This window comes from Miniopterus schreibersii (assembly GCF_964146895.1).
Source record: "Miniopterus schreibersii genome assembly, chromosome: 1".
In the NCBI taxonomy this organism is placed as follows: Eukaryota; Metazoa; Chordata; class Mammalia; order Chiroptera; family Miniopteridae; genus Miniopterus; species Miniopterus schreibersii.
The window spans coordinates 174,535,018-174,553,058 of record NC_138101.1 but is presented as its reverse complement, the minus strand read 5'-3'; the positions used below and the strand labels follow the sequence as shown (position 1 = coordinate 174,553,058).

Genomic DNA, 18,041 nt, shown 5'->3' with positions numbered 1-18,041 from the left:
TTCCATGGCCTCCCATGAGGCTTTTTGACAGTGCGTACACAAAAGGCTCTTCAAAACGTGAAAGCAGAATATAGCAAATGGCCTGTAACCCAATCACCCCACTTGGAGATCCAAATAACTGTTGAGATCTGAATAGGATATGAAATATATGACTTCTTAAACTAACATGTTCCATAAAGAAGAAATGGGTGCTTAAGATCTGCCCATTGCCCATGTGATGGAAAAATCACATGCTTGAAGAATCATGTCCAACGACAGATATCTTCAGGGGCAGCTCTGTTCTGCAGTTGCCCTAAGGAGCAGCCCACAAAGCATGGATGACTACTACGTCATAGGATATAAGGAATTGAGGGTAATGGGCAAATGTCCAATCCTACAACTTGAATGAAAAAATAAGATGAACCTCAAATTCATTTGCTTTCACAAGCAGCATCTTTTCCAAGTAGGAAGCCCTTTGGAGGGAGTGCAGTTGATCGGAGAGGAGCACATGGGTGTCCGACTCGGCAGGTTGTGGGAGTCGATCCAGGAGAGTGGCATTTTGGAGAAAGGCTTCCTTTGTCTTCTGCACCTCATGTTGCAGCTCCTAGAAAAGAAAAAGTGATCCCCAAACATCTCCTCTTCCTTCCACTACAAGAATCCCCACCCCTATGACTCCATCAACATCTAGGAGAATTTCTGCCCCGGAAATTGTGGGCATGGCTTTTTGTTATTGTTTATTTCTAAGGAACTGAAAAGCTAAGCTTTTTTTACTTGGCGCGCATCACTGGCGCTGCTCTAAAATCTGCCAGTTCAGGGAGAAAACTGACCACTGACCAATAGAGTTGGGGCTTCAAGTTTTTAGAAACTGGAGATCACCTGGGTGAGTCCTGTGTTTTATAATCATAGAACACTTTAGGAATCTGCTTTAATGCCATTTAAGGATCCATGCAGCCCTGTCCTCTGAGACTTTGTGACATAAATGGATTTACTTGCAGAGACTACAGAATCTCATTAACCAAGCAGATTTTAAGGCTGCTCTGGAAATACTGTGTGTGTGTGAATGTGTCGTTTGTTTTTCTTTTTTAAATAACAGATCAGGTAGAAGTAGATCAGAAATACAGATCACATTTGTTGGATTCCTGTCACTCTTATTAAACTGGTTAATACTTTTTGGTTTGCCCTATAGTATCAGAAGATATAAAAGGCAGCCAGTTTAAATGTTGAAAGTAGTCACTTTCTGGGCCTTCATCAACACAATAGGATAAAACCACAGAGGAAATTATGCAGCTCTTAAATATAGTCTAAATATCACTGTAACTACAGAAAAGCCCTATCAACATGGAGGCAAGTCCATAATTATCTTTTTTTGATGATTATTTCTAAAGCGAGAGATTCAATATCTATTATTCTTAATCACACTCAGTTGAGATACTTTTGCTTTTATTTGAGACTTTGCATGAGGCTTTTGCTTTAGAGATTTTTCCTGCTAGACTGAAAGAGGCGGCTTGGAACCAGATGGTGTCAGGTGCCCCTGACCCAGCTACCTGCTGCCTGGCCCTGGCCTCCGAGCCTCCACCTGGCCCTCCCAACCCCACACGTCCCAGTCCTGCCCATGTCCTACACAGCCTGCTCATGCACCTGTCCTGACCCACTTCTCTGTCCTTGTGCTCTGTCCAGTCCCTGGGTTTTAGCCCTTGGTTTCCCCAATGGGCTTTGCACTCACCTTTATATCCTGCAGGGCTGGGTTCAGGACCTCTGCCAGGTTGTTTCCAGACATGTTGATGTTTGCAAGCTGGTGGTACTTTGCTTCCTGCTGTTCCAGCTTTGTTACGGCCTCAGTGTGAGCACTGGTGTAGGCCTTCCAGAGCTGTAGCAGACCCTGGGCCGTCTGCAACTGGTCTGCAATGTCCTGGTTTACCTGCGTCCACCTGTCAGGGCAACATGAACAGGTCCCTGATCCCATCCTTTCCCTTGCAGCAAAAGCTCAATGCACACACTTTACTGGTGAGTTAACAGCAGCTGGATTGTTGAGATAACAACTGTTAAATGCCTTTATATATTGATGGTGCAATTAGTAAAAAACAGAAGTCCAAATCCAAATATTTAACTGACTATAATTCTCAACAAAAATTACAAAATTTGTGACTGGCAAGAAATATCTATTATAGTATGAATGTCTCTTAGGCAAATGTGGAGAAAGTACTGAACTATATGTACGCCTGATGAAACTTCTCCACATGGGAGGGGCTCCTACTTTATAGAGGGTGGGTCTTTAAATAGGCCTATTTAAACTGTGTTTATGCCAAATTTATTCTCCAATTACAAAAGCCACACATCCCTAACATAAAGGAAATGGTTTTCATCCCATATGCAGATTGTTGCCTTTCTTTCCCATCACCACATCAGCTTTAGGTCAACTTTCATATCCCACTCAAAAAAACAAAAGCCTTGCAATGAACCAGGGCCACACTTCTTAAGGAGCTTTCTGCCACCTGCGCTTCATCAAAAATCCCTTCCCAGCCGTCGCCGGCATTCTCAGGGGTTAGAGCGTTGGCCAGCGCACCGGAGAGTCCTGGGTTCGATTCCCAGTCAGGGGCACATACCTGAGTTGCAGGTTTGATCCCCACCCCTGCTGGGAGGGAGGAAGCAGCCAAACGATGTCTCTCTCTCTCCCCCCCCCACCTCTCTCTCTCCCCCCTTCCCTTCCACTCTCTCTAAAACAAACAAAAACAAAAAAAAACAATGGAAATAATACCCTCATTCCTTGGGTGAGGATTGAAAATAATAAGTAAATAAATCCCTTCTGAGCGCACAAACCACTTCCCGGAAGGTGTCCTAAAGCCCCCTTTCTCCCACCTTATGATGCCTCCCGTGGAACAGAACGCCCCTCTGGCCAGCCCCAGTCTGATTCTGCCTGGGATTTTGGTGTCCCTGAGGATTACACTGGTCATTTAGCCTTCTACTCCGGGGCTGTAATTTCGGTATTTCTAGACTGACTGTACCAAACGCTTGAACAGAGTAGGTAACAGCCTTCACAACATCAAATCGGACATGAATTAGATCCTTGGAAACTGCAGAGGCCAGAACAGTATGAAACCAGTCATCTCAGGTGATTAAGAAGATTAGACTTTCCAAGGCCCAGGACACTTCATTTAGCACATGTAATTAAGATATCTATTATTCAAAGTGTACCTTAATGCAATAAGTTACCTTGTGTGAGCATGCTGGCATTTCTCCTCGATTATTTCAGCAACTGAGGGGCAGTAACCTCTGAGTCTTCCAATAGCCTCCTGGAGCTTCTGCCACCTCCCTTCGCTGCTCTCCGCTTCATCTTGAAGAGACTAAGAGAACAGAGCAGGAATTAATTTCAGAATGGCCTGGCTGATTTGGAAGGAGGCAGCAGCTTTTCAACACTTGCTGTGTATCACAACACAAACCTGGACGGGACTGCGATAAATGGTCAGAAATGTGAAGAGGAAAACAACTGAAAAGGCATTCATTTATTTGAGACAAAAACTTTTAAAAGTGTACTTAAAAGAAAAACCCGCCCAAACTCAAAACCTTTACGTTGTAAAGTGATACGAGCATTAAAAAAAAACAAAAAAAATCAATGTAAACTTTTACAAAGTCTCGCTCATTTGGCTCACGTGATTCATCTCAGAATTTCAAGCTATACTTTTGATGCTGGCGTTTAAAATACTGTTTTGTGCTTCTCTCTGGAGAGCACCAACACAGCTGTGTCCATGACTGTGCCAGCTTCCACTGGAGATTAGCTGCCAATCTGCCGTGCTGTGCCAAGATCTGGGTCATTTACCTGCAGGCTCTGCACCTGGCATCTCAGGGCCTCCAATGACAAAGCCGCAGGCTTGCTGTGTCCCACACAGTACTGGAGTCGAACTGTCATCATATTCATGTCATCATAGAGTTTATCATAAACCTTCCACTCCTGTAAGACGGACTGCATGCAGGTCTTGAGCTCACTGGCCTATACGAAAAGTAGAAGCATATTTAGAAATTCATTGAGAAGAGACCCTCTCATCATTATTTTTTCGAAGGACTCTATCTACCATTTAGGCATTTCGATCTGAAGGTCTTGGGGGAGCTTCAGTGATGAACTGGAGGTGGGAAGGGCAGATCAATGAACAAAAACTATCAGAGATGGCTAAGTTTTAGAACAGGTGAGTGGAAAAGGGCCCTGAGACCAGCAGGGTCAGCATGGGGAGAGTTCAGCAGGGAAAGAACACTGCATGAGGAATCAGGACGTGTGTGTGTACTGGCTTCCCCATGAAAAGCTGGTGTAATTTATGGGGCGCTTAGGGTAACCCCTTAGAATAGGATAGCTTCACAGAGAAGAAATGGCACATATGGTCCGAGGGAGACGATGAGAACGCCATTGAGCAAAATTCATTACATTAGAAATAAGGAACATTTTCAAAAATCTGAGGAGTGGAATCAGCCTGTAAGGCAGCATTCAGGGAGTGCTCCATGGGCATCACTACAAAGGCAGAAATAAGAGAGTGGCTCTCATCATCCCCACTTTATAGACTCAAAAACTGAGGCTGAGAGAGGTTAAGTGCCTGCCCCAGGGCACTAGGGCAGATAAGGGTGCTGCCAAGATCTTTATTCAGATGGAGAACGCAAAGCCCTTGCTCTTAAACACCAGGCTACATTGACTCTGGAGAGCTAATAGATGGATGATCTAGGTCTTGCGTCCTCTGCATTACTTAAAAACAACAGCTTTACTGAGCTATAATTCACACACCCACCTCCGTAATTAGTTCTAGAAGATTTTCATCACTCCCGGAAGAAACTCCATGACCATTAGCAGTCACTCCTCATGCTTTCCCCCTGTACTCCCCCCGATATTAATCTATTTGAGGAACTGCCAGACTGTTTTCCAGAGCAGATGCACAATTTTACATCCACCATCAGTGTCCAAGGGTTTCAATTTCTCCATGTCCTTGTTGACACCTGTTGTCATCTTGCTTTTTATTACAGCTACCCTGATAGGTACGGAGTGATATTTCATCGTGGTTTTTATCTGAATTTCAATGATATTCAGCACCTTTTCATGTGCTTATTGGCCATTTGTCTATCTTTAGAGAAACGTCTATTTATCATTTGCTTTTTAAAATTTATTTGGTTATTTGTCCTTTTATTATTGAGTTGTAATAATTCCTTGTATATTCTAGATACAAGTCTTTTATCATACATATTATTTGCAAATATTTTCTCGCATATTGTGGTTCATCATTTTACATAAGAAAAAAATGTCTTTGTTTTCAGAGAGGAAGGGAGGGGGGGGAGAGAGAGAGAGAGAGAAACATCCATGATGAGAGTGTCATTGATTGGCTGCCTCCTGCACGCCCCCTACTGGGGATCGAGCCAGCAACCCGGGCAAGTGCCCTGACTGGGAATCGAACCACAATCTCCTGGATCCTAGGTCGATGCTCACCCGTGAGCCTCTCATGACCGGGCTCTTTTTACACTTTTGATGGTGCCTTTTGAAACATAAGTTTAATTTTGAAGAGTCCAATGTATGTTTGTTTGTTTTTGGGGGGAGTTGCCTGCCCTTTTGACATCCTGTCTAGAAAACCATTGCCTAATCCAAAGTCATGGAGATTTATACGCATGTTTTCTTCTAAGTTTTGTAGTTCAGTTCTTACATTTATATCTTTGATCCATTTTGAATTATTTTTTGTATATGGTGTGAATGTACAGATATAACTTCATTCTTTTATATGTAGATAGCCAGTTGTTCTAGCATCATTTTTTTTTTTTTTTTAAATATATCTTTATTGATTTCAGAGAGAGGAAGAGAGAGGGAGAAAGAGATAGAGCATCAATGATGAGAGACTCATTGATCGGCTGCAGCCCGCAACCCGGGCCTGTGCCCTGACCAGGAATCGAACCCTGATCGCCTGGATCCTAGGTCAATGCTCAACCACTGAGCCACGCCCGGCTGGGCTCTAGCATCATTTTTTGAAAAGACTATTTCTCCCCAATAAAACTGTCTTGCATCCTTGTCAAAAATCAAGTGACCATAAACATGAGGGTTTATTACTGGACTCTCAATTCTATTCCATTTACCTATATGTCTATCCTTATGCTAGTACTATGTGCATGTTTTTTACATGCATTATCTCATTTAATCTTTTTTTCCCCCTCTACATTTTTATATTATAATTTATTGTGTTACATCTGTTCAAGTGTTTCCTCCAGTAGCCTATGAGCTCTTTAAGGGTAGAATCCATTTATTTTGTTTTTCTTTGGACCCTTGGTAGTGAGCCTTGTGCCTCACAGAAGACATGTTTAACAAATGACTCAGACACATGTTAAGCTCAACCCCTATTTTCCTGCCTGAGTTCTGGGAGAGGAATGAGACTGCGGGCCACCTATGGATTTCATTCATACAGGTTATTCCCAATTCCCTCTTGGGACAAGTGGTTAGACGTAGACTTTAGTAGATGACAAATAACCCACAATAAGGGCACTCTGGGAAACATGGACACACCTATAACTGGTCAGTATTTAAACTTTTCTCCAAATTTTTATGGGGAAACATCAAGATTGTGATGTCTGGAGATGCCTGTCCCTTGTCTTTGGTGCTCTCCTCTGGGAAGGGGTAAATGCAGACTCTGATGTGCCTCTCATAAAATGACCCGACACCCTCCACTACCCCCCTCTTCTTTCTCACCACATGCTCTGTTTCTACCCCCCTCTGCAGTTCTCCCTATGCTGACCATGCTTTTAGCTTAACAGAGGCTGCTAGAGACAGGATCAGTCTCTCCCCGAGGCATCTCCCTGGCTGTGGGGAATCTGAGCTGCTTCTTCATAGCTGCGTCTGTATATCTGGCCAGGAAACAATGCCAGATGCTCAGTTTGGTTTGGGGATGGAGACATTTTTGTCTGTGTGAGTACATTAGACACAACAAAGATAACCAAGTGGATTTCTAGACTGCCAATGACGTCAGGATGGGTGGCTTTGCCTTTAATTAGCCTGTGCAAAAAAGGGGGGGGGGGGTGGGATTCGGAATGCTTTTCTCCGTTTCATTTTCTCAGCTAGTTTTCAGCTTTTGGTATGAAGCAAGTCTCCGTGATTAAACAAGAATAAGACAGGAGATGGGTATGTGAAGAGAAATAGTGCACTTCAAATAAATTCCAGTACCTGGTTGATGACACTGCTCCTCTTTTGAAATAACTCATCAATTCTGGAAGCTGTATCTTCTAACAATGGCATTGTCCCACTCTCCGAAGTCAGGCAACTTTGTCTCAACTCATCGAGTGCTTTGGATTTAACTGCAAGTTGATTTTCTATATCCTAGAAGGCCAAAGAAAATAGTTTTCATATGTACAATATCACAAAACAATAAGGTATAAGAGACAGGAGTCTGTTCAAGTAAAAATAACATTAGAGTATATAATTAATAACATTACGCCATAGACATTAATCATAACACTCTTAATCCAGTGTTTACAATGATTACAATATGAATTTTTACAATAACTTCAATTATCACAGGGGTCTAGAATTTAGAAGGGTCCACGTAATAAGTCCGTATCATCATGGTGCAGTAGAGTGTCCAGCAGACCCGGCCCCACCCATGTCTGCCCTGTACTGGCTGTGGGACCAGGCATTTCAGTCATCAGACCCCGAAGTCGGCATTTTCCCATCTGGAAAACAGTGATGATACCCCATGTTGTGCATAGCTGAGGAGTCAAGTGAAACTGGGGAGGCCTGTTGGGGGGTGGGGCAGCCCTGAGCTGCGGAATGAAGGCTTCCAGTCAGGAGGCATGTTGCATCTGAGGTGGATGCAAGAATTCGGAAGTGGAAGTGGTAGTGGGTAGTTAGAAACAGGATATGACCATCTGAAAAGCTCTCTTATAAGGGCGTCATGCTCGCGTATCACGTCCAGTATTCTTCTAACCTTCACGCCCCTGCAGCAGGTGCGGAGGCAGCGGGCAGTGTCTTCAGGGAGGGGCGCAGTCAGGACAGTGCGTAACGTGAGGAGGGTTAATCTACATCCGGGTGAGGGCACCTCAAAGGCTACGTAACCTGGCAAATGACAACTACACGACCAACATCCTCAAGCTCGAATGGAACTTAGACAGAGGCTCCAAAGGACGAGCAGTCCTCTTAGAACACGTTACACAGCAGGTAAAAGAGCCATTTTCCCCTGAAGAAACAGGGTGAAATACTCAAAACCGATGAAACTTCAGAGCAATTTTTGTGAATATTTGGCACATTTTTAAAAAGACATAACAATTGGAAGCCATCACAATCAAAATACCCTGTGGACATTTTTTCGTCAGGAATGATATTCAAATCTCTTAAGAATAACACTAACTATGAAAATGCTTGGTTCTGTTTACCATTAAAAGAACCCCACCACGAATAATGACCTGTTTGACATAAAAAAGTAAGCGCATGGGGGTCTGGAGGAGATGGATGCCTGGAGCAAGCGCCGAGGCCGGCCTGCCCCGCGCCACACCGCCCCGCACCGCACGGGGCCGCCCCGGGGCCGCGCCCGCTCACCTGACAATCCAGGAGCACCTTCTGCACCGAGACCACGCTTTCCGGTTTCCGCAAAGTTCTCAGTCTCTCCTCCTGCGCCTCCATCCAGTTGTCCAGAATCTGAATTTTGTTTTCGTTCTCAGTGATACTTTCCAAGAGTTGTTCTAAATGTTGTATCTACAAGTTATGAGGAAGACAATTTCTTATTTTAAACCATAGGCTTTAAAATGTAAATGTCATGATACGATGTTTTACATAGGATATTTTTTCTTCTGAGATTTTTAGTATGTATAAGATTTCCCAATAACTTTTGGAATAAAAATTCATAAATCAGGAAACAGAATTAAAATCCCCTTTGGAAAAAAATTCTAACATTTGAAATGAAACCTAACCCGCTAAGAAAGCTGGCTGTTTTGGAGTTCCACAGTATCTGAACAAAATAAAATCATGTTGTTGACAGTATTATATATTATACTTACGTATACAATATTATATATTTACATATGCGTACACGTATACATCAAGTTTTGTATTCATTTTCTAATATTTTATAGGCATTTGCATGTCATGACATATACTTTTATTAACTTAAAAGGCTGCCCAATATTTCATCAAATGAACACAGTATAATTTGATTAATTATACCTCTGTAGTTGGAAAATTAAGGCATTCTACTTTCCCTAGTATAATAATTGTAAATTTAATACTTTGTGCGCATATCTTTTCCTTTTTGAAGGATTATTTACTTAAGATAAACGGAAGAGGTGGACTGCTGGGTTAAGAGATAAGCTAGATAAGATGGTTATTACGGTTCTTGAAGTTTTCTGAATGCCTTCCAAAAGGGTATTTCAGCCATTATCTGAAAAGTACGAATATGACAGCTTTGGGCTTTGACCTTTATCTTATTAAATTTTTCTAATTTAGGAAGTGTGGAATGCTACATTAATGTTTATTTCAAATATCTGATATTTAAATAACTAAAGAGGAAAGATTTCCATGTTTATTTGCTGATTATAGTTTTTTCTTTTGTGAGTTGTCTGTTCTGGTTCTTTGTTCATTCACATATTTGAACCTTAATTGCATAAATCTATTTGTGTGCATTCTCTACACAAAACAGGAATCAACAGATTGTCCCTGTCAATTATATACAAAGATTAAATATTTTCCCAGGAATAAGTTCTCTTAATCTTTTCAGTCATGGAATAAAAATCTACCGAAAGGCCACATACATTTTTCCTTCCTTTTTATAATCTTTTCCAAGCTGAAATACTTTGCTGCTTTTGGACATCCACTTTCACAGAAAATGTCAAAATCTCTGACTAGTTAGGAGGCTCACATAATACATCTCCTTAAATAAAATTTTTCTTCTTCACTTGCCTAACTCAATTTCCCACTAAGAAATCTCCAAAGAAACATAAGAACTATATTCCTCCTCTCCTATGGAGAATGCTAGAACACAGGGTTATTAAGGGCCAACCGCTGAGACGATTAACAGAAGTCATTATAAATTAACTGTATGAATGTCTTTTACAATGTTTCAGACAGTGCTATTTTGCAAAGGCCAAATCCTGCATCAGAGTGAGACGCATGAGCACACCTTTCTGTTCAGTGCTCCGTGTACGTGGTGCCACTGGCGGTTCATCTCTCCCAGGTGCTCTGCAAACTCTGTTCTCTCGTAGCGCTTACTTTCCACATCACAGGTGCTCAACTGAAGTAATGACTGGTTAACAAAGTCGACTATCCATTGTTTATAGTCCATTTCCATTCTAAACTCCTAAAGCAGAATGAATGAGCAAAATTAAGTCATCGAAGCCTGAGATGAATTCAGTTAGATGAACTGGAGTTCCCCTCCGGCGCACTCTAGGCGGCACCAAGCTCTCAGCCGTTAATCCAGGGGCACCTGTCAGGAGTCCTGGTTTACCTTCCCCACCCCGCCCTCTATCCCCCGCAGCAGTCTGCTTTGCTTGAAAGGAGAGTCTTTTTGGAAATTCACATTCCTGGGGATAGACTGACTCATCGCTTTCAAACAGATTAAAAAGTCATAGGCAGCACAGAGTATGGTGGCTACATCATCTAAACCGAAATCAGGACCCGGGGACTAATGAGGGCTCCTGTGGGAGGCCACCCGAGAGCTGCACTGGATTCAGCGCCACGCTGTGGGCACATGGACACGACAGGACGGCAAGTCTGGAGTTACGATTCCCGGACCACCCGGGACACCTTTAAGGAACGTCACCAGTTTGGGCAGCTTCTCATTTCTCTGGGGATGGGCTCGGCCACCCAGTTTGGATGACTTTAAGAGATATGGCAATCCTAAACCCACCCAGGGCCAACCACGTTTCTGTCAAGCATGCAACTTGTTGGGTTTATCCTGGCAAGTTGTAGCATGTACTTTGGAGACTTCCAAAGGGGGAAGCCAGGTGGTCCATGCTAGGTTACTAGAGTCTGCGAGGATATATACACGTGGACCCTCTAAAAATTCCACTACTCACTGAAGTCAGCGTGTGATAGGATATAAAAATAAAATCCTTGCTAAAATCATGCTTTGTGATTGAGCTATTCATCTTCTGCCTACCAGAGGCTCGATCCGCCAGCCTGTGAGGTCTTTGAAAGCAATGACTAGGGTCTTCTTTCTGTGTTCCTAGAGGCGAACACAATGCCTGGTACACAATATATGTTTGTGTATGGCTTGTTCAATATTACTTAAATCTACTTGAAATAAAATATCACGCAGAAGGCCACGTTCACATCTATTTGTAGGATACCGACTATATTGACTTTTCCCTACATTGGTTTTCCTATGTCAACTTATTCTCTTATTCAAAGAACAATTTACTTAACACCTGGCTGCCACGCATGGGGCCCGGGGTGTTATTTCAGGGAGGTGAAGGATAACTTCTGCTCTCAAAAAGCTAAGTCAAGGTGGGGAGACAGGCGACCCAACAAATCATCATCATATCATGTAGCAGGAACTATTGATAGCACCACGGAGACATCTAAGCCCTGAAAGTAAACTAATCTGCCAGGAAGAGTCAGGGGTCGATTTCCAAGTGAGAAGATACTTGAGCTGCCTCTTGAAGGAAGACCAAGAGGGTTTCTCCAGGTAAATGCCGGGCGCTGGGATGCCTGGCGGAGGTGCAGCATGTACAGAAGCGTGAGGAGGGAGAGCACCAGGAGCAGTTGAGGAGCGCAAGGCACTGGTTCAGGCAGAGTGCAGGGTTTGTGTGGGGCAACGAGAAAACGAGGCTTGACAGGTGACGAGGGGCCAGAGCCTGTTAAAAGCTTGGACAGTGTCCTGTGGCGATGAGAGCTACCACAGTAATTTAAGCAGACTACTAAGAGCAAGTGTAGCTCTTATGGCTGGGTAACTCGGTTGGTTAGAGCAGCGTCCCAATATGCCAAGGTTGCAGGTTCGATCCCCAGTCAGGGCACATACAGGAATCAAGCAATGAATGCGTAAATAAGTGGGACAACAAACTGATGTTTCTCTCTCTCTCTCTCTCTAAAATTAACCAATAGTCCGGCCGGCATGGCTCAATGAGATCGAGGTTCGATTCCTGGTCAGGGCACATGCCCGGGTTGCGGGCTCGATCCCCAGTTGGGGGCGTGCAGGAGGCAGCCGATCAATGACTCTCTCATCATTGATATTTCTCTCTCTCTCCCTCCCTCTTCCTTCCTCTCTCTGAAATCAATAGACATGTTTTTTAAAAAAATGTTTAAAAAAATAATAAAATTAATCAATAAAAACAAAAAAATAAAAAAGGGCAAGAATACTAAGTTCTCTCTCGAGAATCATCCAGCACCCCATCCCCTACACCCAGAATTCATTTTTCTAATTTATAGCCAACGTGTGTCTGTTCAGTGTTTCCCCTCTGACTGTCTTGCCTTCTTATTTCATGAAAAGGCCTCTGGCTCTTCTTGTATAATTACCTTGTACTTCTGAAGCAGATTTTTAACTTGAGACGCAGAACTCGGTGAACGCGCGGAGTCTTCACCTGCGGTTTGATGTTCCACATTGTTCATCCAGCTAATCATCTCCGTGATTGCTTTATGAGAAGGCAATTTCTCCATCTGAAGCTGCAAGGACAAAATGATTTCCATTTAATTGCCTGCAGTTAACAAAACGAATCGGGGCATTGCTGAGGATGATATCTGGTTTGATAAAAGGTCTTGCTACGTAATTATGCAGGTTACTCACAAAAACAAACCCAGCATTCAAGCTTAGAATAAATGACCCCAAAACAATGACAATGACCTTCACATAAACTAACACAGTGGTGCAGATAAACTAGGAAATAATGTAATTAAGCCTGATTTCTCTCTCAACAAAGATGCCATTGGAGGAGAGTCCAGTAATTAAGACCTATATTCAGTGGTGCCAGAGAAAAATACGTAGTGTCAATGAAAATTATTGAATCAAAGGAACAATTTTAAAATAGTTGTGAGCTAACAAGTGAATGCTAATTTAAATGCCGGGTCTTTGAATACTTACCTGGTGAAGTTTTTCCTGAATATCTGGAAGCTGAGTTATGAGCACTGTCCATTTCTGTTCGAACTGCGCTAGAGCAGCTCTCACTGTGGCCGTATCGGCCCCTTTCAGGTGAAGGAGTTGGTTCCCAGTACTTAGCACTGCAGTTTTCAAGGAGGATTTTTCATCAACTTCCTTGGAGAACTCCTAAAGGGGACAATATGTGTACATGCATGAGCACACACATGTGCACCTCACAAACACACTTTTCCCACTAGGGGTCAGACACTGTTCCAGCCATTACATATATGAAAGGGAACAAAAAAAGATGGAATTCCTGCCCCTTGAGTGGCTTCTAATCTAGTGGATTAATACTTTAAAAAATAGACAAATCATCATTTCGACTTTCAAAAAGAAAGTATGGGTCACAACACAAAGTTCATATGAAATGAATTAAATGCAACAAATTTTTAACTAATATATTTGAAATCTTTCCTGTGCACTTACAGGTTTTTAAAAATATATTTAAAAAATCTACATTTTAACACCAAAGTGAATAATCGTAGCTACAAAATAAGAAAAAGGAAAGAGAAAAGCCTAAAAGGTTTCAAAAGTATAATTTATGTTGCAAATGTAATACTTTCCTTTAAGGGAAATCTCAACACAATAGAATAACAATTTTTAAAATTTATTGATTTTAGAGAGGGAGAAGAAAGGCGGCAGGAGGGAGAAAGGCTGACAGATTTATTGTTCCACTTACTGATGTATTCATTGGTTGCTTCTTGTACGTGCCCTGACCAGGGATGGAACCTGAAACCTTTGGTATATTGGGATGATGCCCTAACTAAGCCACCCAGCCAGGGCTAGAATAATAAGATTTTAGAAGAAATATCACTTCTATATAATTTAAAACCATGTGTCTATTAACTTTAACACATAAGATTTAATAAGATTCCTGTGAGGTTTTTGCGAGGGCAGGAGAGTCATTTTCTGCATTTGTAACACATGTCCTATGCCAGAGCAAGTTTTAAACTTATATATATTTTGTAGGGTCAATTAAAAATATACTTCATCATTACTATGAATGCATATATAAATAGTATAAACAACTAGGTCTAAGTCTGGAGAATGCAGCTGCTTATTATAAGCCCAGGTCATTTCCCCCTATTTATTTCTGACCAATTATTATCTGAGCATATTCTATTACAACTTACAAAGAAACTGTCTATGTTGCTTCTGATTGTATCCAAGTCCTGAGACACATTGAGGGATTGTTCTTTCCAGTAGTTCAGAGTTTGCTGAGAAGATTCCAACCACTTGGTTAACTGGTCCGAATCTCTGTTATAACTAAAAAGAGCAAAGTGAGAGAAAGAAAATTAGAAACGTACTCTGTTGATGATGGATACCACCGGCGTCTTTCCTTTTTATTTTACTCTGTGTGTTCCTGTGTTCCTCAGCCCTATTATTCAGAAAATTATCCCGCACATAAGGAGTATATCCTGCTCTATCCCAAACCCGATGCTCCTGGCATTTTTATGGCTCTTTCCATTATGAGTAATCAAGAAGAAAGAGGCATTTTTAAGGCCTAAAACATTATTTTTAAAATTTCTTATTACAGCTACACAAAAAGAGATTATTCTTATTCATCAAATGTCCTCTATAGATGTGTTTGCAGTAAAAATATAACCAGAATAAGTTATATAACAAACAGCCAAGTGCGGTTGGCTACATGCCAACGTATTTATCCGATGTGATGAAAATACCCAAGAAAAAGGTAACCTTTCAGCTTCTTTAGGTTAAGGCAGTCCCTTAAGAGGCAGGGATGAGAGAGGTTTAAACGTTCTATGGTCTCTGTTTTCTTCAAGGGGTTTGAGATCACATCAGCTTAGCAAAAAAAATTCTGAACAATTCCAAAGACTTTTCCAAAATATCCTGTTAGCTAAAATTATTTGACTTCTTTTAAATTTTAAAACTTTTGGAAGAGGAAAGAGCAACATCATGGCATAAAGGTAACGTGTATAATTTTATAATTCCTAACTTTCACAGAACTGATTATATATCATCCTGAGCCTAGCAAGCCAGTATCAAGAGACCCTAGACCCCATGCAGCCCAGAAGAGGGACCCGACTGCCTGGGACTGTCGAAGAGAAACTGTACAGTGGGGACCACCCGTAAAAGCCGGTGGGCTGCAGAATCCCTGAGGTCTTTCTCCACAGCGCTGATGCGGATCAGTCTCTAAGAAAACGTACCTGAGCAGGTGCTTAAGAAGCGTTTGTAGTCTGTGTAGCTCATGGTCAATTTTTTTGTTCAGGGACAGCCACTGCTCTTCTAGTTTGGCAATCTGGTCCTCTAATTCAGGAGAGCTCACAGAGGCCACCAGCTGTTTGCCTTCATTCAGAGTCTGGTAAAGCCGGGCATGCTTCTTATCAATGTTTCTTTTTATTTGCTAATAAAAGTCAAGTCACAGAATGAATTATTTTGAAATGAAACCGACCAATCTACTTACAAATACTCCATAAAAGACCCTATAGTAGAAGTAGAGTCTCCTGAAGAAACAATACCACTTTCCTAACCCTCAAGACTCTTGTAGGCTGGCTGGACAAACAGGATTGTTGGTTTATTTATTTTTATTTTTTTATTTTGATTGAATGATTGATTGATTGATTTTAGAGAGAGAGAAGGGGGGAGAGAGAAACATCAGTTTTGTTGTTCCACTTATCGATGAGTTCATTGGTTGTTTCTTGTATGTGCCCTGACCAGGGATTGAACCCATAACCTTGGGTATCGAGATGATGCTCTTAACCAACAGAACTACCTGGCCAGGGGGATTAATGGCTTATTAATCACTTTTCACAATGACAGTTTCCAACTAATGTATTTCTCTTTACGTTTGTTTTTGTTAATCCACACCTGAAGATATTTTTTCCATTGATTTTTTTTTTCTTCAGAAAGAGTGGAAGGGAGGGAGGGAGAGAGAGAAACATCAATTGGTTGCCTCCACCCTGACTGGGGCCAGGGGTCAAACCTGCAACCCAGGTACATGCCCTTGACAGGGAAGCAAACCTACGACCCTTCAGTCCACAAGCCAACACTCTAACCACTGTACCAAACTGGCCAGGGCCCGGCTAATGTATTTCTATCACACAGATTAAATCTATAGACTTAGACATGTGAACAGAAAACAGAAATTCACAGATCTATCTAAAAACAAAAAAGGTAGCAGTCTATGGGGCACACTCAGCTTGCAGACAGGTTTTGTGTGACCTGAAGATTATTTTGAAAATCAGGAAATATTACATAGAAATCAGGATTTCCTGTGGCTCTAGGCAAATGGAAGATCTAGCCCCCTGGGTCTGCATTCTCATGGGGCAAAGGTGGGCTGAAACTGAGCAGCAACAGCCTCCTATCGAGGAACCTGCTCTACCCGGTTCCCCTCCACCCAGACCCCACCACCCTTTCGACTGCAGCCAGTCAGAGGCCCTTCTTTCTGTCCCCCTGTCTGGCCCCTGTAGGCATTTTACATTGCGACCTAAATATGAAGGGGATCAATAAGAAAACATGTCTTTAGTATCCTTCAGACCCAGATAATAGGACAAAATTCATTTCCAATCTTCTGAATGTAAAGATTCAGCAGGGAGAAAGTAAGACGGCTTTAGGGGAACAAATTAAAGCAGACAACACATCATTAGTAAAACGTCATGGAAAGAAAAATAAAATTCTTCAAAGCTGCAAATACAATGACCCCCTGAAGAGAACTCTGTCTAAGGCAATTATCTTCCATGGTTGGGTTCAGCTAATGACACTTATCCGGACAGCTATTTACATTTAATCTTTAAAAATAAATTATGATCCAAATACAACGCTTGCCATTTTCCAATTAACTTAAGTCTTTTTAAAGCCAAAAATTCTACTTCCAAGGTCCTTCCCATCATTCCCATTTGTGACCCCTCTCTCCCACCCCAGCCTGTGGGGTCGAATAAAATATCCAACATTAATTTAAAAAAAAAAAAAAAAAAAAGGTTCTAATTTTCTAAGCCTTCAGGATGAGACACTCCATCTTTAGAGCCACTCTGAGCAGCTTTAATTTCCCCATTTTATACATGGAGTCAGACTGCACCGGGCACTCGGCCCGTGAGGCTCTGAGCCAGCATCTGAACACAGGTTTGTCTGGACTCAAGAGGCCACACAACTGACGCCTACATTCCACGTCCCACAGACATGCCCCGATGAAGACGCAAGCCTCTCCATGATGCACAAGACTGAGAGAGACCCTAAGAAGTCTATGACACAGGTGGGTTTACAAGATATCTGACTTCTTAGTCTGGTGAATTTATTTAAATGTCTTAGAACAATGATTTCATTTTTAATAGAATCACAGGTTACATTTGAAGGGATATAGTAACTTTTGGGGAAAGAAATAATCAAGCTTATATTAGTTTGGCTAACATTAACTGTTTCTTACTATAACGAGGCTTAAAATGCTATCTGTTTTCAACTGCTTTTTTTTTTTTTTTTATCTTCACTCAAGGATATTTTTTCCATTGATTTTTTTTTTTTTGGGGGAGTGTAGACAAGGGGGGAGAGAGAAACATCGATGTGAGAGAGACATATCGATTGGTTGCCTCCTGCACGCGCCCTGACTGAAGCCTGCAACCGAGGTACGTGCCCTTGACCAGGAATCGAACCTGCGACCCTTCAGGTCTGCAGACCGATGCTCTAACCACTGCTCACTGCAACTGGCCAGGGCTCAACTGCATTCTTTTAGCTGCTCAGATGGTACTTTCAGTATCCCTAGGCTAACAAAGCATTCAAACATCAGCTTCCTGCCCCCAGAGGACTGAGATTTACCTTAGAGTCAGGCTCAATAAAATAAGATGGCAAGAGGTCAACTGTAGCTTTCTAATACTTAGAGAACATAACCACAATGAGCCAGCCTCTGGAAAGTATTGCCTATAGGAGCCTGAATGCTTGTGAGGAGTGGCAGGCCCCTGCCAAGTAGTCCACGCGTTCATTTTCCAGTCTATTTAGGCAACGAGCCTGCTTTTGAAGTTTAAAGTTGTTATTTGATAACTACCTCTA

General features: G+C 42.1%; 1 protein-coding gene across 6 annotated transcripts in view; it reads right to left on the bottom strand.

Annotated features, from left to right (window-relative positions):
• Positions 1-18,041, bottom strand: part of SYNE2 (spectrin repeat containing nuclear envelope protein 2) — a 276,194-nt gene that overhangs the window by 49,423 nt on the left and 208,730 nt on the right. For all 6 annotated transcript variants that reach the window (XM_081146179.1, XM_081146181.1, XM_081146184.1 and 3 more), the window contains 11 exons: positions 15,212-15,408; positions 14,177-14,309; positions 12,987-13,169; positions 12,425-12,571; positions 10,092-10,268; positions 8,516-8,671; positions 7,148-7,300; positions 3,794-3,964; positions 3,190-3,320; positions 1,703-1,907; positions 404-583 (listed from right to left, as the gene is read on the bottom strand). In XM_081146179.1, coding sequence (XP_081002305.1) covers positions 404-583; positions 1,703-1,907; positions 3,190-3,320; positions 3,794-3,964; positions 7,148-7,300; positions 8,516-8,671; positions 10,092-10,268; positions 12,425-12,571; positions 12,987-13,169; positions 14,177-14,309; positions 15,212-15,408 — 1,833 coding nt within the window. The remainder of the gene's footprint in view (positions 1-403; positions 584-1,702; positions 1,908-3,189; positions 3,321-3,793; positions 3,965-7,147; positions 7,301-8,515; positions 8,672-10,091; positions 10,269-12,424; positions 12,572-12,986; positions 13,170-14,176; positions 14,310-15,211; positions 15,409-18,041) is intronic.